Raw genomic sequence first — 23,132 nt, 5'->3', positions numbered from 1 at the left:
CGAAACTTTGTGTTCTTCTTCAGCACTTCAGTTAACAGTGCCACTACACTGCTGAAGTTTGGAACAAACTTCTGATAGAATCCGCTGAGTCCTAAGAATCGAAGCACCTCTTTCTTTGAGGTTGGTCGTGGAAATTTTTTGATAGCCTTTGTCTGTGTGTTTCGTGGGGTCAACTTTCCATGACTGATGTTATGTCCCAAGAACGTCACCTCTGCTTTCGCGAATTCAGTTTTAATTCAGTTTTGCTTCTCTGAGTCGTTCAAAGAGCTCTGCCAACTGCACCAAGTGATCTTTCCAGGACTTACTAAAGGTCACTACATCATCCAAATAGACTGCATGGTTTGTTAACCCAGCCACAGCTCTGTTCATGAGTCTTTAGAATGTTGGCGGGCGTGTTCTTCATTCCAAAGGGCATCACTTTAAATGATATGGCCTATTTCAGATGACAAACGCAGAAATTTCTTTCGCCGTCTCTGATAAAGGTACCTGCTAGCAACTACGCATTAAATCCAACTTGGTGATGTACATGGCTTGTCTGACTTTCACGATACAGTCCTCCAATCTAGGAATTGGATATGAGTTCCGATTTTGGAACAGCGTTGACCTTCCGGTAACCCATGCAGAATAGTTGAGTCCTGTCCGGTTTGGGAACTAAAACAATCAGTGAACTCCACTCACTCTGGCTTGATTCGATGATGTTCTCGTCGAGCATGGCCTCCGCCTCCATCTGGACCTGCCTGGCTTTGAGAGGATTAAGCTGATAGGGATGTTGCTTTATCGAAGCAGTGTTCCCTACATCTACTTCACGTACAATAGTGTTAGTCCTCCCCATCTAATTCTTACAAATGTCCTTATACTGTAGTAACAAATCTTTCAATTCCATTCTATGCTCCTGAGACAGATAGCTTATAACCTGTCCCAATCCTCAAGGACGTCTTCATTTTTTAATCTATTTTGAGGCACCTCAAAATCCACATCATCTGGATCTGATTCCTCACTGTGCAGGGCAGTAACGTCCACCTGTTTCTCCAGTTCTTTCTCTCTAGTGTAATACGGTTTCAAAATGTTCACATAACATACCTGATACTGTTTTTTCTATATGGCATCTTTACTAAATAGTTAATCTGACACAACTTTTTCTTAATTTGATAGGGATCACTAAACCTGGCTTTGAAGGGATCTCCTATCACTGGTAACAGTACTAACACGTCATCCCCTCGGGAAAACATCCGAGTCTCAGAGCTTTTATCTGTTACCTGCTTCATTCTACACTGTGCCTTCTTTAGTGCTGCTTAGCTAACTCGCCTACTCTATTTAATCTGTCCCTCACCTCTGATACGTAATCTAATTGTGCGATTTCCGACTTTGGTCCTGTCAATTTTTCTTTCATAAATTTCAAAGGGCCTCTCACTTCATGACTGAATATTAATTCAAAGGGAGTGAACTGAGTAGATTCATTTTGGGCATCTCTAATAGCAAACAATGCAAATGGGATACCTTTATCTGAAACATTCAGGTAATCCTGACAGTATGCTCTCGACATGGTCTTCAAGGACTGGTGCCACCTTTCTAAAGCTCCCTGGGATTCAGGATGATACGCACTGATTTAAAGTGCTGTATACCTAAGCTATCCATAACCTCCTTAAACAGCCTAGCAGTAAAATTTGACCCTTAATCCAACTGAATTTGTCTGGGTAGCCCATACCAGGTGAAAAAAGCTACTAACTTCTCTACCACACTTTTTTGCCTTGATACTCCGTAATGGAGTTGCCTCCGGACATCTGGGAGACACATCCATTATAGTTAACAAGCACTAGTTCCCACTTTACCTTCTAGGGAGGGGACCTACACAAACAAACAATCATAACCCAAGTGAAAGATTCGACAAATGCAGGAATTGGCAACTAAGGTGCTGATTTTATTACTGCCTGTGGCTTACCTACCATTTGGCATGTATGACACGTACGGCAAAAATTAACCACATCCTTGTGCATTCCAGGCCAATAAAAATGTTTTTGTACCTTAGCCTGAGTCTTTCGTACCCCTAGGTGACCTTCTACAGGTAGTTCTTGTGCTACCCGTAACACCTCCTGTCTGTATGCTACTGACAACACAATCTGGTGCATTTTGTCCCATTTCTCCTCTGCACTAACCTGCCATGGTCTCCATTTCTGTCTGAGGATTCTATCTTTCAGATAATAACCTTCTGAAATATTGTCTACCTCCTTTTCAGAGTACGCATGCGCATGCCATTGCAAGTCTCTTAGCCTTTCAGGACTAAACATTTCTGTCTGACCCTCTGCCTGTTCAGGTTTTTCCTGCATCACTTTGTCAAACAGGGTATCTGTTAACTGAAGCTCAGCTCCTTCATCTTTCTCTTTACTTTTTGCTTCACGCTGTGACTTATGATAGTTGGATCTGGTTACCCACACAGTCTGGGAAAATACCAGGATATTTCTGTTGTAACTCCTCAGTTCCTTGGTCTTCCTTGGGCTTCTCCACAACAAGGGGTATCACTCATACCTTGGATCCTGCCAAATCATTCCCAAGAACAAACTGAATTCCTGAAACTGACTCTCTGTTAATCACTCCCACTGTAACTTCCCCAGTCTTGAGTTGGCGCTCCAACCTGATCTTACATAGGGCAATGTTAAATTTCTGTCCGTCAATCCCACAAATTATCATACTCTCGGGTAACAGATCAGAAAGAGTATATATTCACTCATCCCTTACTATCAGTGACTAGTTAGATCCTGTTTCTTTTTTCCTTCTCCCCCTGTTCTTTCTGGGTAAACTTTACCCACAGAGGTGAATTCTTTGTAGAGATCAGGTATTAACTTCATACCCAGCCCCTGCCTAGGCTGTGCACTCTCTCGCAGCTCTTCTTGGGGTCTCCTTTACTACCGTTACTAATGCCACTGGCTTAGCTTCCTTTACCACATCTTTTCCCACAGCGCCTTTCTTTAATGACCAGTACTGTCACTTTACATATCCCACATTCTGGCAGTGAAAACACCTTTCCCAATGCCATTTCTGAAACCATCGGCACTGTAAATTTTATGTGTCCCACTCCATTACAGTGGAAATACCTGAGGCCTTTCACCTCCTGTCCACCGTCTTGGGCTTCTTTTTTATCCTGTGGTAAAATCTTACCAGTGCTCTCTACTTTTTTTAGATTAGATTAGATTAGATTACTTTTTAGATTAGATTATTTACAGTGTGGAAACAGGCCCTTCGGCCCAACAAGTCCACACCGACCCGCCGAAGCGCAACCCACCCATACCCCTACATTTACCCCTTTACCTACACTACGGGCAATTTAGCATGACCAATTCACCTGACCGGCACATCTTTGGACTGTGGGAGGAAACCGCAGCACCCGGAGGAAACCCACACAGACACGGGGAGAATGTGCAAACTCCATACAGTCAGTCGCCTGAGTCGGGAATTGAACCCGGGTCTCTGGCGCTGTGAGGCAGCAGTGCTAACCACTGTGACACCGCGCCGCCCTACTCTTGGTTTAGTAGTGTAGGATCTCCCCTTCTCCAAACTTTTATCCCTCACAGGACAAAATTCTGGCAGGAAGCTTGTCTTATGCATCAGCATATCCTCATCTGCTAATTCTGCTGCCCTTCTCAATTTCTGAACTTCTTGTTCCTCTACGTGAATTCTAACTATTTCTGGAAGTGAGTTTTTAAACTCCTCCAGCAGAATAATCTCTCTTAGAGCCTCAAATGTTCTACCTATTTTCAAAGTACACACCCATTGATCAAATTGACTTTGTTTAGTTCTTTCGAACTCAACATAAGTATGACCTGGTTCCTTCTGTGTGCTTTTGAACTGCTGCCTATATGCTTCTGGTACCAATTCACAAGCACTTAAAATAGCCCATTAAACCTCTTCATAATCCCTTGACACCTCATCTGTTAATGCAGCAAATACCTCAATAGCTCTACCTACCAATTTAGTCTGAACTAGCATTTCCCATAAATCCTTGGACCACTCCATCTGCCTAGCCAATTTTTCAAATGAAATTTAAAAAAAGCTTCAACATTTTTCTCATCAAAATGTGGCAGAGTTTTGACATATTTATATATATATATCACTACCTTCTCTTTTTAATCTCCATCCTTTAACTTGACTTTGCTAAGTTGTAACTTCTCAAGTTCAAATTCTCTTTCTCTCTCCCTTTGCTCAGCCAAGAACCTTCTCTCTCTCTGTTTTTGCCTCTCTCTCTCTTCTCTCTCTCTTTCATTTGTTTTCTAACTCCACTTTCCTCAATTGTAATTTAAGTTTTTCTATCTCTACTGCACTTGTCTGTTTCTCTGACACACCTAAGTGTTTGAGTAATTCCCTTACAATTTCAGCTTTACTTTTGTCCTTGGTTAAATGCAATTCTAACTTCTTTGCTAATTCTAAAAGTGTGGCCTTTTTCTTTCCTTCTAAACTTTCCTGGCAAATTTGAGAATCATCTTCAAATCCCAGAACCTCTTTAGTAATTTTAAGAGTAATTTATTTCGCTTTTAATTTAATCAGCCACAAGTCACCAAAAGCAAACGAATTGCCTCACCTAAGTTTTATTTAAAGATCTAAGACTGTAACCCTGCAAATGTTTAAATCTGCTGGGATTTTTCATACCCCCAAATCTATTGAAATCTGTCTGAACCAGTTCAAATCCCAAACTGTTACAGCATGGGGTAACCCTCCTGCTTAATTTAAAACCAGCAACACACAAATGATTTATCCCATCTGTAAAAATCGAGTAGTCAAGAACTCTTTAAAATAAAAATCAACAACTTTATTTCTTAAAGTATAACAGAATAATTAACTAACCACTATTTACAATTTCTTTCTCCAGCCTATCTTTTAGTTTCCTTGCTATAATACTCGTCTAATAAAACTCCCAATTAAAATTTACAAAACAACACTTCTTATCTCAAAAGCAAGCAACTGTAGGTCCTTGTCTTTGGATCTTCCTGTCTTCTTTTCTCCTTTGTTAGGAATTTCTGCATTACAGGTTACCAAAAGAGACTTTTAAGAGAGATTTTTTCAAGCAGTCCCTTACATGCTAGGATGTGGCAGATCTCCTCTCAACTATTAAATTTTCCCCAGTCTTATACTCCAGAGCATTGGATTGTGTCATTGGCTTTTAAGATTGTTAATATACTCAATTCAAACTTGATTGGAGTTTGATGTATTTCAGGTAAAATTTAAACCAATTGGCCAAATTCAAATTTTTTTTGTCTCCAATCGAGTAGTTTAACCCAGTGTTACATTGTTACCATTTTTGAGTACACTTGGTGCTGGCTCCAGTAGTTCTGCTGCCTTTAACTGTCTTAAGGGTATACCCATATCTTCATAACACAATCCACACAGATGTCACACCTTGATTGATTTTTTTTTTCCTGACCCCCATGGCAACTGGACTTGATGGCAATTTGTACGATTGGTAATGTTTCCATCTCTGATCATGCTCTAGTGTACATGTTGGTTAAGATTAAAGACGCTGTAGTGGGGCTAAAGCACTGGCGAATGGATCCCTTTATCCTTAAAGATAATAAGTTTGTGAAGTATTTCTCTAACAAATTTAGGGCATTCCTAGACATTAATTCAGGTTCAACTAGTAGCCCATCTGTCCTTTGGGAAACTGCCCAAACCTATGCCAGAGGGTTAGTTATTTCCTACTCTGCCAGTAGGAAGCGGCAGAAAGGTGAGCAGCAATGTCTCCTCAAAGTACGGTTGAAGGCAGCCAAGAAGGCTTACTTTGACAGGATCTTGTTGGCCAAGCTGCAGAGGATTGCAGTGCTGCGCTCTGCATTGAATTCCGTGCTCACACAGACAGCAAAGAAGCAGCTTACTTTCACAAAACAAAGGTCATATGAGCACAGTGACAAACCAGACAAGTACCTAGCATATCTCGCCAGGAAAAACAGTGCCCCTCAAGCCATTACGTCGATTAGGGAAGGGTCTGGAAACCTAACATGTGATTCCAAAAAGATTAATGTGGCATTCCAGAGTTTTACTCTGAATTATACCAGTCTGAGGGTTGTGAGGAGGGATAGACCAAGATGGAGTCCTTTTTCAATAATCTGGAGCTCCCAGGTGTGATACCCAAACAAGAGTCTTTTCTCAATGCCCCTTTATCAGAGCAAGAGTTACAGGAGACTGTGAAGCAGCTACAGAGTAGAAAGGCATCTCATCCTGATTGACTTCCCAGTGAGTTTAAAAAGGAATTTGTAAGCATATTGTCAGGCCCGATGCTCAACATGTTCAATGACTCATACAGTCATGGTCGTCTCCCGCCATTTCTTAGAGAGGCCAATATTTAGCTTATTTTTAAAAAAGGGAACATCCCAGAGGACTGTGCTTCTTACAGGCCCATTTCACTCTTAAATGTTTACTTTAAAATCCAATCTAAGACTCTCACGTTAAGGCTGGAGACTGTTACCATCTACTGTTAAACAGGACCAGACAGACTTCATAAAGGGCGGCAGATCCTCCAATAATGTTAAGAGGCTGCTTAATGTAATTCAAGCATGTCAACAGCAGTCAATACAAGGACTGGTGATTTCTCCAGATGCAGAGAAGGCACTTGACTGAATTGAGTGGCAGTACCTTTTTATACTCTAGAGTGGTTTGGCTTGGGCGAAGCCTTTATATGATGGGCAAAGGTTCTCTACAGTGACCCTCTCGCTGTGGTCATCACCAATGGGGTATGATCAAGCAACGTTAGCATTTTAGGGGCAGCCAATAGGGCTGTCCCCTTTCACTACTGCTTTTTACACTGGTGATTGAACCGTTGAAGGAGACCATTCGTAGGAATCCCAATACTGTCAGCTCTAGAAGTGGGGTCAAATCACACAAGATTTTGTTGTACACAGACAATGTCCTCGTTTGTTTTGTCAAACCCAGTAGTTTCGGTGCCTCACCTGATAGAATGCATCAGCTCGTTTGGCACCTTTTCAGGGTACAAAATTAATTTTGCAAGATCAGAGGCTATGCCTCGGGTGGTCTTACGAAGATGCTAGATCTTGAGGGCAAATCTCGATTCCCATTTATGTGGTCACAGGAATATGTAGGCATATTCATCACTTCCAGTTATTGATTGGTTGTTTAAAGTTAATTTTGTTCAATTATTCAACAAAATCAAACAAGACCTTCAAAGATGGGAGGCGCTTCCAGTCTCGTGGTTGGATCGGATAGCGCTCATTAAGATGAATATTCTCCCCTGTTTATTGTACCCTATACGGATGCTCCCCCTGATTTTCAATAAGCAAACATACAGGAGGCTGAACAGCTGGTTCAGTTCCTTTATTTGACATTGTAAGCGGCCCCTTATTAAATTAGCTAAACTGCAATTGCCTCACAGACTTGGGGCAGTGGATCTCCCGGACATTAAAAGCTATCAACTAAGCTCACTTTTATCCCACGTGGGCTTGTGGGGACCCTCTTTCGATATGGATCAATCTTGAAACCTCTCAGGCAGGGTGCCCCCTTACTAGTTTGCTGTTTTGGACAAAATGAGGACAGTTGAGGAACATTACCATAACCCAATAGTTATCAACACTGTTAAAGCATGGAGGGCAATTAGGCAGAGGGAAGGCAATACTGGCAAAACATCTTTTCTTACACCTATAATGGGTATGCCGGGTTTTCAGCTGGGGATGATGGATTCAGGGTTCAAACATTGAGCAGCTTAGGGGTGTGTCTTGCATGGGTGATTTATTTGAGGGACGTACAATGATGTCTTTTGATCAGTTAGCTCGGAAATACGAGCTATCCAGAGGCATCTCTTTCATTTTTCTCAAGTTAGGGATTTTATTCAAAAAGAAAGACTACACTTTTGATGCCTACAAATCTGACGTAGAGAGGGGGGTGCTAAGTGGTAAGAGTACGCTTTCTGTCAGCACTTAATATCATCAATTAGGGAGGGTGCCCCCTCAGGTGAGTTCAACTGACTCTGCAGGGTGTGTGAGAGAGAGCTAAGTGTTGAGGTCTCCTCAGAGGCATGGGAAGACATTTGGGAAAATGCAAGAAAGATATCAATTTGCAATAGGACCCATGCTTTACCGTTGAAGATTCTCCACAGGATCCAGTTGGCTCTGGATTGTTTGTCAAAATTTAAACCAGCGGTATTTTCAGCATGCCCCCAGTGTAAAGTTGGTATGGACACTCTTACCCATTGTCTCTGGTCCTGTGGTAGGCTTCAAATATACTGGAGTAATGTGGCAAGTGCAATGGAGGGGATTTTGGGTGTAAGGGTGGAGAAGGACCCAATCTCTCTTCTTCTTGGCCTGCCCAGTGTATTCCCTGTAGATGCGCATAAGACAAAACTTTTCAACATCCTCACTTTCTACGCAAAAAAGAATACCTTGTTAGATTGGGTGTTGGGTTAGCGTAAAATTGTTATGGAGCATATCCCTTTGGATTTTCTTACAAGTATGGTACACCACAAAACTGAGAATTTCTATGAGACATGGCCACCCTTTTGGACTACCTGGACACAGAGTTGTCTACAACTAATAAGGGCTTTTATATAACCGTAATGATTGTGCCTTATGAGTCCAATATCCAGAGAAGGGGAACTGCGAACATATGAACAGGTGAAAATTAATGCGCTCGATATTTGAGAGCTAGTGGTTGTTTTGCTGAGCTGTATTGTTATTATTTAATAGTTTTGCTGTTCATTATTTTTTTCATATATTTTAATACATATTTATACATGAGGGCGGTTTGGGTTTTTACATATTCTTGGTGTTCTTTCTTTGTATTGTTTTGAATTGTATTGTTTTGTATTTATTGTAAAATTTAAAAATCTATTTTTCAAAAGAATATTTTTAAAATATGAAGTGAGAGGATTAGTAGTTGAAACTGAGTTAAACTGTTTGTAGCGCTATTCACATAGCATCCTTTAACAAAAAGGAAGAACTGCAAACAACATTAACCAATAGAAGAAACGGACATATTCAGGATTATTGAGACACGGCTCCGAAAATATCAGGACCAGGGTTTAAATGTTACAAAAAGCGTTTCGAATACGTACACAGAGTAAAAGAGGAGGTGGAGTAGCTGTACTTGTCAGAACAAATAAGAGAAATAAAAGTAGGGGAATAGCTAGGCAATATTGATCATAATATAACATTCATTCAAAATAATAACAGAGAAGGACATACTGTACACTAGGATAATATAATGGAGACAAGCTGATTTTACAGGGCGGAGGATAGGACTTTGAGAACTAAAAAAGGCAACAACTCTACATCTTAAACACAACTAAGGTCAGAAACCTGCCCACCAGTCAGCCCCTTCACTTCCTATTATTTGCTCCAATTAATAAGTAAAAGTCACGATTATCTTCTCCATACCTTACGAATGGTATCTAATTCCTGCAGGTAGGAGGCAACAGCTTTCTGCTCCCTACCCAGCTCAGAGACCAGCCTCATGATAGTTTCCCGGCTGGCTTTTGACTCCATGTCATGGGCACCGATGGTCTCCTCGAGGCTTCTAATCTGGATATTCTTCCTGTTGTTCTCTTTACATAACTCCCCGGCCTGAGAAGGAAACCAGATCAAACACTAGAACCTGGCATCATCACACACACGAGACCTTACCAAAGGCAGTGAAGGTTTTAAGGAATGCAATAGACCAGATTGAAAAACATGCCACGGTTTTGAAAAAGCTACTGCGTGCATATACAATCAAGGTCTATATTTTATCTAAAATAAATTGACTATCGAAACAGGAGGTTTAGCTACAATTTTTTGGGGTTTGATGAATAGTTTTGTGGCTTCTAACAGTGAAGGAGTCCATGAAGCAAGGAAATTTCTCACTGCGACACATAGAATCAGGAGATATACAGCACAGAACGCTGTAACGTTCAGTCCAACTCATCTACACCAACTAGTTATCCTAAACTAATCTTAATCCCATTTGCCAGCACTTGGCCCATATCCCTCCAAACCCTTCCTATTCATATACCCATCCAGATGCCTTTTAAAATGTTGTAATTGTACCAGCCTCCACCACTTCCTATGGTAGCTCATTCTATACACATACCACCCTCTGCATGAAAAAGTTACCCCTTAGATCCCTTTTATATATTTCGCCCCTCACCTTAACCCGATTCCCTCTAGTTTTGTACTCCTCTACCCTGCGGAAATAGACTTTGGCTGTTCACCCTATCCATACCCCTCATGATTTTTATAAGCCTCTAAGGTCACCCCCTCAACCTTCAAAGCTCCAGGGAAAACAGTCCCAGTCTATTCAGCCGCTCCCTATCACTCAAACCCTCCAACCCTGGCAATATCCTTGTAAATCTTTTCTGAAGTCTTTCAAGTTTCACAACATCCTTTCTATAGCAGGGAGACCAGAATTGCACACAATATTCCAGAAGTGGTCTCACCTCCAGTGTCCTGTACAAGCACAAGATGACCTCCCAACTCTTATACTCAACATGACCTCCAAACTCCTATACTCAATGCACTGACCAAAATGGCAAACATACCAATTGCCTTCTTCACTATCCTGGATTAGTGGTGCTGGAAGAGCACAGCAGTTCAGGCAGCATCCGAGGAGCAGTAAAATTGACGTATCGGGCAAAAGCCCTTCATCAGGAATACAGGCAGAGAGCCTGAAGGGTGGAGAGATAAGTGAGAGGAGGGTGGGGATGGGGAGAAAGTAGCATAGAGTACAATAGGTGAGAGGTGGAGGGGATGAAGGTGATAGGTCGGGGGGTGTGGAATGGATAGGTGGAAAAGGAGATAGGCAGGTAGGGCAAGTCATGGGGACAGTGCTAAGCTGGAAGTTTGGAACTGGGGTGAGGTGGGGGAAGGGGAAATGAGGAAACTGGTGAAGTCCATGTTGATGCCCTGGGGTTGAAGTGTTCCGAGGCGGAAGATGAGGCATTCTTCCTCCAGGCGTCGGGTGGTGAGGGAGCGGAGGTGAAGGAGGTCCAGGACCTCCATGTCCTCGGCAGAGTGGGATGGGGAGTTGAAATGTTGGGCCACAGGGCGGTGTGGTTGATTGGTACGGGTGTCCTGGAGATGTTCCTTAAAGCGCTCTGCTAGGAGGCGTCCAGTCTCCCCAATGTAGAGGAGACCGCATCGGGAGCAACGGATACAACAAAATAATATTGGTTGATGTGCAGGTAAAACTTTGATGGATGTGGAAGGCTCCTTTAGGGGCTTGGATGGAGGTGAGGGAGGAGGTGTGGGCGCAGGTTTTGCAATTCCTGCAGTGGCAGGGGAAGGTGGCAGGATAGGAGGGTGGGTTGTAGGGGGGGCGTGGACCTGACCAGGTAGTCACGGAGGGAACGGTCTTTGCAGAAGGCAAATACTCTCAACAAACAGTATTTCAACTCCATCTCAAACATCAAAAACTGTAAGTACAACAAACTTTTATCTACCCACCTCCATAACCAGCACTCCTCAAACATTCCAGAAGATTCCCCCAGCTTCTGGAACTGCTCAGATGCCATGAACAATGCGGCTGGTGCAGCTGCCATCCCCATGCTGATTGATGATGTCACTCCCGCCCCCATCATGGCCGCTCCCACAGCCACTTCCACCCCTCACAATTCCTCATGCACCACACGTGACATCACTTCCACCCCTCACAGCATCGCTGATGTCACACACTCAGTGACTTCCGCCCCCCCCCCCCCACTGCCGTGTTTGCCACCAGTTCAACCCCCACCAATGCCACTCACCTGCATTCTGCTGACACGCCCCCCACAGATCCCACTGTCACCATCCCCGCCCCCGAGAACCCTGAGGGGAATACCACCATTCCCCCCACCACCACACGCACTCAAGTTACAGGCTCCGTCCCCACTCCCAGCTCCACAACGACACCAGATCCCAGCTCCCAGCCCTGCCAAGTTTTCACCATCCCTCCAGACCTCTCCCTCACTGAGGACAAATGATCAGTCCTCAGCAAAGGACTCCCCTTTATCCCCCACCGCCCACGCATCAATGAATTTAATACACGCCGTGACGTCGAATACTTCTTCCGCTGCCTCCGCCTCCGAGCTTACTTTCACAATCAGGACTCCCGCCCACCTTCCGAGGACCCCTTCGCCCACCTCCAACACACTGCATCCACCTGGACACCCCATGCTGGCCTATTACCCGCCCTCGACCTCTTCAGGATATCAACCACCTCAACCTGTCTACCCCTCTCCCCCACTCTAACCTCTCACCCTCACAACGCGCAGCTGTCCAGTCCCTGTGCTCCAATCCCGACCTCACCTTCAAGCCAGCAGATAAAGGGGGCGCAGTGGTAGCCTGGCGCACTGACCTCTACACTGCTGAAGCCAAATGCCAACTCGAGGACACCTCTTCCTACCGCCCCCTCGACCATGACCCCACCCCCCAACACCAAACCATCATCTCCCAGAACATACAGAACTTCATCACCTCAGGTGATCTCCCACCCACAGCTTCCAACCTCATAGTCCGGGAACCCCGCACTGCCCAGTTCTACCTCCTTCCCAAGATTCACAAGCCGGACCACCCTGGCCGACCCATTGTCTCAGCATGCTCCTCCCCTACTGAACTCATTTTTACCTACCTCAACACTGTCCTATCCCCCCCTAGTCCAAGAACTCCCCACATACGTTCGAGACACCACCCACGACCTCCATCTCCTCCAAGACTTCCGTTTCCCCGGCCCCCAACGTCTCATCTTCACCATGGATATCCAATCCCTCTACACCTCCATCCGCCATGACCAGGGCCTCCAAGCCCTCCATTTCTTCCTCTCCCGACGTCCCCAACAGTACCCTTCCACCGACATACTCATTCGTTTGGCCGAACTGGTCCTTACCCTTAACAATTTCTCCTTCGAATCCTCCCACTTCCTCCAGACCAAACGGGTATCCATGGGCACTCGTATGGGCCCCAGCTATGCCTGTCTCTTTGTTGGCTACGTAGAACAGTTGATCTTCTGTAATTACACCGGCACCACTCCCCACCTCTTCCTCTGCTACATTGATGACTGCAATGGCGCCACCTCGTGCTCCCGGAGGAGGTTGAGCAATTCATCAACTTCACCAACACATTCCACCCTGACCTTAAATTTACTTGGACCATCTCTGTCATCTCCCTCCCCTTCCTGGACCTCTCCATCTCCATTAATGACGACCAACTTGACACCGACATTTTTTACAAACCCACCGACTCCCACAGCTACCTGGATTACACCTCTTCCCACCCTACCTCCTGCAAAAAAGCCACCCCATATTCCTAATTCCTCCGCCTCCGCCGTATCTGCCCCCAGGAGGACCAGTTCCACCATAGAACACACCAGATAGCCTCCTTCTTTAGAGACCACAATTTCCCTTCCCACGTGGTTAAAGATGCCCTCCAACGCAACTCGTCCACATCCCGCACCTCCGCCCTCAGACCCCACCCCTCCAACCATAACAAGGACAGAATGCCCCAGGTGCTGACCTTCCACCCTACCAACCTTTACATAAACCAAATCATCCGCCGACATCTCTGCCACCTCCAAACAGACCCCACCACCAGGGATATATTTCCCTCCCCACGCCTTTCCACCTTCCACAAAAACCGTTCCCTCCGTGACTACCTGGTCAGGTCCATGCCCCCCTACAACCCACCCTCCCATTCTGGCACCTTCCCCTGCCACTGCAGGAATTGCAAAACCTGCGCCCACACCTCCTCCCTCACCTCCATTCAAGGCCCTAAAGGAGCCTTCCACATCCATCAAAGTTTTACCTGCACATCCACTAATGTTGGGAGTTTGAGAGGCGGTGGGTGCAGGTGGCTAGAGCCATTGGGTCATGGTGGAGGGTTGCTAGGCCAATAATTTCAAGGGAATGCTGAGAGAGATCATGGGGAAGAGTCTGAGCACAAAGCTGGATGGATGGAGGAATTGTTGTTAGGGTGGATTAAGATAACCCTTTGTGACCTTTCCCCCATTTTCATGCTGCCTACTACTGTGAGGGAGTGAGAAATAAGGCTACACTTTGATCTTTCAACTCTCAGTGCCAAGGATTGGGTTAATGTACTGCTAGTAGGAAATACTGCTTACAATGACGAGCTGCCCTCTTGGAGTGGATGCTCAATATCTATTCATCTAAATCCCTGCAGAGATTACTGAATCAAAACCATTTCATCTTAATGACCAGAGCTACTTCACCTAGCCCATGAGTAGCTCTCATTGAGTCAGTTACTGGAAAGGCTGGTTCATTTCCATCTCAGAGAGTGGGAGTAATGCTCTGGGTCTCTGTGCCTTGGGTCAGACTCTGCCTGGAGTACTGCATTCATTGTGGATCTAATCAAGGTGATTTGTCTTCTTTAGAAGATGGTAAAGCCCTTAATGTTTACATAGATGGGAACAGGAATAGGCCACTCAGCCCCTCAAGCCTACTCCACCATTCAATATGATCATGGCTGATCATCGAGGTCAATACCAATACCCACCCTCCCCCCATATTCCTTGATCCCCTTCAGCCAAATGAGCCATTGTTTTGGCATCAACCATGTTTTGTGGTAGTGAACTCCACAGGCTCACCACCCTCTGAGTGAAGAAATGTCTCCTCATCACAGTCTTAATATGTTTACGCCTTATCTTTAAACTATGATCCCTTGTTCTGGACTCCCTCCTCCAGCTAGTTAATCCTTCCTGCATCTAACCTGTCTAGTCCTGTGAGAGTTTTATTGGTTGCTGTGAGATTCTCCCCTCATTCTTCAAAAGTCAAGTGAGTACAATCTTAACCGACTCAATCTTTGCTCATACGTCAGTCCTGTCAACTCAGATATCAATTTGGTAAACCTTTGTCGCTTAGCAGAAACAAGGACAGCAAAACAGCGCACAATATTCCAGGTGTGGCCTCACCAATGCTCTGTGTAACTGCAGGAAGACATCCTTATTCCTATACTCAAATCCTCTCACTATGAAGGCTAACACACAGGTGTTTGCCACACCTCCACACTAACTTGCAGCAACTGTTGCACAAGGACACCAGGTCTTGTTGAACATCCCCTCCTCAATTCATAGCCAAAAATAACCTGCCTTCCTACCTGAGAACTGTGTTAACCACTGCCCCAGTGTTAGCCACACCTAATTACGCAAAATCATTCAAGGTGGTTATTGATGTGAGTGATGTGGGTGTCGGTGTTGTGCTCTTACGGGGAGATAATGAAAAGATAAAAAGACCTGTCGGATATTTCTCCAGGAAATTGAACTTGCATCAGCAGAAATGGTTGTATTTTCGCTGTATTTTCCCCATCAATATTTCACAGTCTTCCTCCTTAACTGAAATGTCTCCATTGTTATCCCTTTTCTATGAAGACAGACACTAAGTTTTCATTGAGAACCACGCCCCATGTCTCCCACCTTCACAGAAATATTATCTGCTTGGTCTTCACTAAAGTTATGGACCAGGCAAGCCCTCCTTCAAAACAATTCATGAAATCTGCCCAAACCCTAACTTTGCTAGTTGTTTTAAGCAGGTGTATCACAGATATTCCAGGAGGGAATGCAGTTGGTCAAAACAGTAGCTTAAAACAAAACAGAATTTATTTACAAGATTACTGAATAAAACGCAAACAAAAGTGAACATAATACCGAATAACTTAACCTATCTGAAAACCCAACAGATCATCCCAACTTAATGATGCTGTTCCAAATATTTAAAACAATCCTCATAAACACCCCTTGGTATAAAAGGTAAAATCAAACACAGGGTCTTATAGGAGAGATGTCAGAGAGAGCAAGTACTAGCCTGGACCTGCCTCTTTGGGTCCAGTAGCTTTTTCCCCACTACTACTAAAGACCAAACCAAACCAAACCAGAGATAAACTGAGCTGAGAGAACTGGCCACACACCTTTCATTTTACAAGTTTGTTTAAAACTTGAAAGCCTTCTGACTGAGGCAGTATTTGTAGCTATTATCAAATTGGCCCTAAAACCCTTCAACTCCAGACTTTTCAGAGTCTATGTCATTTACAACCTCTCTGAAAAAAAAGCCAAGGACAGCATAACCTTGTTAAAGGAGCAGTTTCATCACAGCACTCCCTTTAAAAAAAAAGAACCATCAATATCCAAAGATGGCTTCACTTTAAAACCTCTTAAACCTAAATTGTTAGTAATCTAAAATACACATATACATTACATTGACTATAAACATATGCACTACATTTCGTTTCAGTCCGTTGTACTCCACCAATGAATGCATCCATTTTTCATTCAAGTCTGAACAATGCGTCAGCAATCATGTTGTCTCGTCCTGCCACATGCACAACTTTCAAATTGAATGGCTGTAACAACAAGCTCCAACTAAACAGTCTGGCATTTTTTGTCCTTAGATTTCTTCACAAACTTTAATGGGTTATGAAAAGTATATATGATTATCTTAGATACGTTACTGGTAACGTAAACACTGAAATGTTGTAATCCCAACACCAAGCTCAAAGTCTCCTTCTCAACCATTTCTGCTGATGCAAGTTCAATTTCCTGGAGAAATATCCGACAGGTCTTTTTATCTTTTCATTATCTCCCCATAAGAGCACAACACTGACACCCACATCACTCACATCAATAACCACCTTGAATGGTTTTGCGTAATTAGGTGTGGCTAACACTGGGACAGTGGTTAACACAGCTCTCAGGCTGTCAAATGCCTTCTGACAGCCCACTGTCCACTGAAACCTCTTGCCTGTCTTTAGCAATTCAGTGAGTGGAGCAGCCACACTGCTAAAATTTGGTATGAATTTTCAATAAAATCCACTCACAGTAACTGTGGGACTGCTTTTTTGTTGATGGGATGGGAAAATCCCCAAATACCTTTGTTTTTGTATCCTGTGGGGTCATTTGTCCATGTCCAATAACATGGCCCAGGAAGGTAACCCTGGGCTTTGGCAAATTCACTTTTAGCCAGGTTTATCACCAAGCCTGCCTCCCGAAGTTCATCAAACAAGTCTGATAAAGGTTGTGAATGTTCCTTCCACCTGTGACTAAAAATCACCAGGTCATCGATATTTACGACACAGCTGGGTAGTCCATCAGTGATCTTATTGGATAGTCTTTGAAATGTGGCTGGTGTATTTTTCATGCCAAATGGCAGGACTTTAAACTGATACAGTCAATCGGCATTACAAAAGCCGAAATTGCCTTTGCTTTTTCTGATAAAGGTGCTTGCCAGTATCCTCTGAGCAAGTCCAACTTAGAAATATAAGTTGCTTGTCCCACTTTCTCAACACAGTCTTCCAAACCCGGAATCAGATTTGAATCAGTCTTTGTAGCGGCATTGACTTTGTGACAGTTCACACATAACTGTTGGGTACCACCTGGGTTTTGGCACCATTACTATGGGTGAGCTTCAGTCCCTGTAACACACTTTGATTATGTTGTCTTGGAGCATGCATTCAATGTCATTTTGAACCTGTACCAACTTTAGAGGTGTATGCCTATATGGATGTTGCTTAATCTGAACAGCATCTCCTATATCTACCTCATGCATAATTTGGCTAGTACTTCCCAACTTATTTCCACTTATCTCCCCATGTGATAGTAATAATGCTTTCAGGTCATTTCAATTTTTCTCTGGAAGGTAACTCAATAATTTATCCCAATTTTTGACAAGTTCCTCATTGTCCAATTTAATATGAGGCATGCCCAATTCAGAATCCTTTGAACTTGGTTCTTCCCGCTGTGTTGTAACCAATAACAGTGTCTCCTTTTGCCTTCCTTCGCTGTCAAAATACCTTTTGAGCATGACACACTCTGTGAGATTTCTTTCTGTTTGGAGTTCCTAACAAGTAGTTCACCTCACTCAATTTCCTTTCAACTTGATAAGGTCCACTAAAGGTTCACCTATCACTAACACCTTATCCCCAGTAGCAAAATTGCGAAGTTTTGATTTCTTGTCTGTTTCGGATTTTATTGTATGCTGTGATACTTTTAAATACTGTCTACCTAACTCCCTCATCTATTTAATTGCTCCCTAAAATTTGACACAGTCCAAATATGAGATCTCTGAATTCTGTCTCAGCAATTTCTCCTTAATCAATTTTAACAGGCCTCTCACTTCATGCCCCAAATCTAATTAAATGAATTTTCTCAATTCATTTGGTGCATCTCTGATCGCACAAAGTACAAACGGAATTCCCTTACCCCAATCATCTGGATAGTCTTGACTATAAACCCTCAACTTGGTCTTCAATGTTTGGTGCCACCTTTCTAGCGCTCCCTGCAGTTCTGGATGGTGTGCAGTTGACTTGAATTATTTTATTCCTAAGCTGTCCATAACTTCCTTGAATAATTTTGATGTGAAGTGTGACCCTTGATCTGATTGTATCTAGTGAAAGATTTGAGTGATTCCTCTACAACCCTTTTAGCTGTGATATTGCGTAATGGAACGGCCTCTGGAAATCTATTAGACACATCCATTATTGTTAACAAATACTGATTCCCACATTTTGTGTGAGGTAGAGATCCTCCACAATCAACTAAGAATCTTGTAAAAGGCTCTTCAAATGCAGGAATAGGTATTAAAGATGCGAGTTTTATTATTGCCTGTGTTTTCCAATTACATCTGGCAAAATTCAACTCCATCCTTGTGCAGTCCAGGCCAGTAAAAATGTTTTTGTATTTTAGCTTGAGCTTTTCTCACTCCTAAATGATCCCAAGAGGTAACTTTTGCACCCCTCACAACATCTCCTTTCTATAGCCAACTAGGAATATGATTTGAACAACATCTGACCATTTCTTATCTGCCTGAATATGTGATGGTCTCCATTTCCTCATTCAGACAACGTTTTAAAGATAGTAACATTCAGGGGTACATTTGGGTTCTTTTTCTGTGTATTCCTTTTGATACAATTACTTTAAATTTTCATCTTTCTGCTATAACTCAAATTATCTGTGCTAAAGATGTCTGCTGTATTATCTATGTGCACCTGGTTTGTCTCAATCATCTAATCAAACAGGGTATCTGCTTATTCCATTTCAACTTCCTTATCTGTACTCTTTGGTCTCTTTTGTTTCATCTGGTGACCTTGTGACCTCGTTACCACACAGCCAGGAGAAATCCCAGGATATGTGTCCTGCAATAGTCCACTTGCGTGAGCTATGGAACATCAGGAGGAAGAAAGAAGCTTATTTAAGGTTGAGGAGGCAAGGACCTGACAGGGCTCTATAGAGGGTTACAAGTTCGCCAGGAAGGAACTGAAGAATGGAGAGCTGGTAGTGGGCATGAAAAAGCTTACGTGTGTAGGATTAAGGAAAACCCAAAGGCATTCTAAACTTATATGAGGAACAAAAGGATGGCCAGAATAAAGGTAGGGCTGATCCAGGATAGTGCAGGGAACTTGTGCCTGGAGTCAGACAAGTTAGGGGAGGTCCTTAATGAATACTTTGCTTCAGTATACACTGGTGAGAGGGTCCTTGATGTTTCTGAGGACAGTGTGAAACAGACTGATATGCTTGAACAGGTTGATATTAGGAAGGAGAATGTGCTGAAAATTATGAAAAATATAAGGATAGATAAATCCCCTGGGCCAGACGGAATATACCCAAAGGTTACTACAGGCGGTGAGGGAAGAGATTACTGCTCCTTTGGTGATGATCTTTGTATCATCATTGTCCACTGGAGTACTGCCAGATGATTGGAGGTTGGCAAATGTTATTCCCTTGTTCAAGAAAGGGAATAGGGATAATCATGGGAATTACAGACCAGACAGTCTTACTGTCCCACCAGTGGTGGCCAAAGCATTAGAGAAGATTCTGAGAGACAGGATTTATGATTACTTGGAAAACCAAGATTGTATTTGAATGCAGAGTACAGGGTTAAAGGCAGGAGTCTTGACAGTATGGAGGAACACAGGGATCTTGGAGTCTAAGTCCATAGATCCCTCGAAGTTGCCACCCAAGTTGATAGGGTTGTTAAGAAGGCATATGGTGTATTGGCTTTCATTAGCCGGGGATTGAGTTTAAGAACCGTGAGGTAATGCTGCAGCTCTATGGAGTTCTGGTTAGACCACACTTGGAATATTGTGTTCAGTTCTGGTCGCCTTATTATTAGAAGGATGTAGAAGCTTCAGCAAGAGTGCAGAGGAGATTTACCAGGATATTGCTTGGACTGGAGGGCATGTCTTATGGAGAAAGGCTAAGGGAGCCAGGGCCTTTCTCATTGGAGTGAAGAAGGATGAGAGGTGATTTGATAGAGGTGTACAGGATATTGAGAGGCATACATAGAGTGGACAGAGACTTTTTCCCATGACAGGAATGTCTACCACGAGGGGACACAATTTTAAGGTAACTGGAGAAAGGTTTAGGGGAGATGTCAGAGCTAGGTTCTTTGTTCAGTGGTGGGTGTGTGGAATGTACTGTTGGCAGTGGTAGTAGCGTCAGATACATTAGGGGCATTTAAGCGACTCTTGAATAGGCACATGGAAGTTAGTACAATGAAGTTGGTTAGTCTGATCGTAGAGTGGATAAAGGCCAGCACAACATTGAGGGCCAAAGGGCCTATGCTGTTCTATGTTCTATGAAACACACACGAGAACAGATTACAGAATAACTTAACCGATCCAAAAATCCAACAGATCATCCCACCTTAATGATGCTGTTGCAAATACTTGCAACAATCCACATAAAAACCCCTTGGCACAAAAGGTAAAATCAAACACAGGGTCTTACAGGAGAGATGTCAGAGAGAGAGTACTAGCCTAGAACTGTTTTTTGGGTCCAGCAGCTTTTTCCACACTACTGCTAAAAACCAAACCAAACCAAACCAGAGAAAAGCTGAGGTGGGAGAACTGGCCACTCCCCTTTCATTGTACAAGTTTTTTTAAAACTTAAAAGTCTTTTGCCTGAGGCAGTACCTGTTAGCTATTACCAAATTGGCCCCAAAACCCTTCAACCCCAGACCTTTTTGAGTCTGTGACATTTACGACCTCTCTGGAAAAAAAAGCCAAGGACAGCATAACCTTGTTAAAAGGAGCTGCTTCATCACACTCAGCCCCACTCTTTCCTTAGTTATCTTATTGCAATTTATGTCTTTATAAAACATCCTTGTGTTCAAGGCCCAGTCCAGGGCTTTAGCATGAAAATCAAGACTGACACTCCAGTACACTACTGAGGGGTGCTGTACTGTCAGAGGTGCAGTTGTTCAGATGAGATATTAAACTGAGGCTTATCTCCCTGTTCAGGTGGATGCAACCAGTTTCCTGCCCTCTATTCATCTCTCAATAAAGGGAAAGAATAATGTGAATGAAGCACACTTTATTTTAGGCAGTTCTTCCTGACAGCTCTGAATGGTTCTCATTGCACATGGGATGTTGCTGACTAATGGATGGAGATTGACTGTCAACACCATCATATTGTATAGTAATGGCATCCACATTTTCATCTTTTTTCTGTCTTAAACTCCTGAGTTGAGTTAGGTGATTTGAACCAAGGTTACAAAAGACTCTGTGCAAATGCTTAATGGCTAGTTAGTTAAAATACCAAAGTAAGACTGAACCCAGAGAAGAATTAGCAACCTTTGCAAAGGTGAGAAAAACCAGCAAGCATAATAAAATGTATTTTAACCACTTGCTGATTCATTTTTCAGGGCAAGGCACAGCTAATCTGAGTCAATGTGCCTGCTTTAACATGTAGAAGTAGTCTGGCAGGTAACTGTCAATCAGTATTAACTGGTGCATTCTTCATGGTAACATCCCTACCCTTCAAGTCCATTTGCTTACTGAACAGCAATCGCCTCTCCCACAACATTGATTTACCCCTTGAATATGCATTCTTGCGAATTGTCCTGATGAATGCAAGATGAAAACTATCTCATTTCAGTAATACTCAAAATCATTTAGAAACAAAGACAGAATTACTAATCCTAGATTATGATGTATTTGATGTTTCATACATGATCTATAAATTGCTGCCCTGTGATGTCAGGATCACAGCCACTTTTGGCGGAAAGTCAATATATCATTGTGTACAGCCCCTTTTTTATTTTGGTGAAGAATACAATCCTTGTGATATGATGATTCAGTCCTCTTTTGGCATAAAAAGTTATCCAATAATTTGGACAAAGGAAATCAGGAAGCAAATGTTTGTGGCTAAAAATGTGAACTATCAGATAATTGGAATAAAGTGAGCTGGAACAAAAGGGATTAGACTACAAACCCAGCATCTTTACTGTTTATTGCACTTGCCAACTTCTCTAATTCTGGCCTCTTGCAAATCTCCAGTTTTAATCAATCCATTGTTGCCAGCAAGACCTCGGCTGAAATTTCCTCTCTAAATTTCTTTTGCTTCCTCCTCCTCAAAGACAGCTCCTGATTTATCAAGTGTTAGTTATGCTTGGCAGAACATTCTGATTCAGAAGGTTGTGGCTTCAAGTCTCACTCGAGGACTTGAACATAATGGCTGATACTCCAGTATTGAGAAAGGACTCCGGGTGCTACCTTTCAGATAAGAACGGCCCATCTGACTGTTCAGGTGAATGGAAACGATCCCATGCCATTATTTTGAAGGAAAGCAGAGGAGTTATCCCTGAGGTCTTGACCAATAGTTAACCCTTAAATCAACATCAGTAAGACAATTTCGCTGGTCATGATTTCCATTTTGTGGCTGAATTTTATGCTCTTTTTGGATAAGTCCAAGTTGTGTAGAGTTTCTCAGAGGGATTCCCACCATGGGGCCAAAAGAGTTCTCTCACTGTATCACACTAAACTCTCCGCATTAACTACCTACTGAGCCCATTGCTGTCTTACAATGTCCAATTTATGGCCTATCTTAGCGTGTGTCATTCCTGGAACTGTCCACTCAGTAGATATCCCTGAATTCACCAGCATCCCTTGTCCTGTCCGCTGGGCACCCAGACAAGCATTGCCAGTTGGGAGCTGCTGCTCTGCTCAGCTCCTCATATTTGCACCAGATGTGGAAAACAAGGGCAAATTAATGCCCTGCTTTGCGGGCGTCATTCTGGGAAGGAAGTTGGGGTGGGGGAGTTGGTATCCTCTAGAACGTGGTGGTACACAGCTCAGATTTCCTCTTCTCCCAGGCCCAGCAATGGAAGGTGCCACATCAGACTATGCCACCTGGTCCCAGGTTTATTACTTGGGACAGTTCATCCTCAGCTGACTGGAGGAATGTTCTTCACC

The 23,132-nt window shown here is 43.3% G+C and overlaps 1 protein-coding gene across 1 annotated transcript in view; it reads right to left on the bottom strand.

The window, feature by feature from the left end:
• Positions 1 to 23,132, bottom strand: part of ccdc170 (coiled-coil domain containing 170) — a 104,926-nt gene that overhangs the window by 41,786 nt on the left and 40,008 nt on the right. The window contains exon 7 of the mRNA XM_043696503.2: positions 9,366 to 9,551. Coding sequence (XP_043552438.2) covers positions 9,366 to 9,551 — 186 coding nt within the window. The remainder of the gene's footprint in view (positions 1 to 9,365; positions 9,552 to 23,132) is intronic.

Source organism: Chiloscyllium plagiosum, unplaced genomic scaffold, assembly GCF_037043375.1.
Source record: "Chiloscyllium plagiosum isolate Xiang-an unplaced genomic scaffold, Cpla_swu_hap1 HiC_scaffold_10, whole genome shotgun sequence".
Taxonomy (NCBI): Eukaryota; Metazoa; Chordata; class Chondrichthyes; order Orectolobiformes; family Hemiscylliidae; genus Chiloscyllium; species Chiloscyllium plagiosum.
Note: the sequence above shows the minus strand (reverse complement) of the source record. Positions and strands in the feature narration are given on the sequence as shown.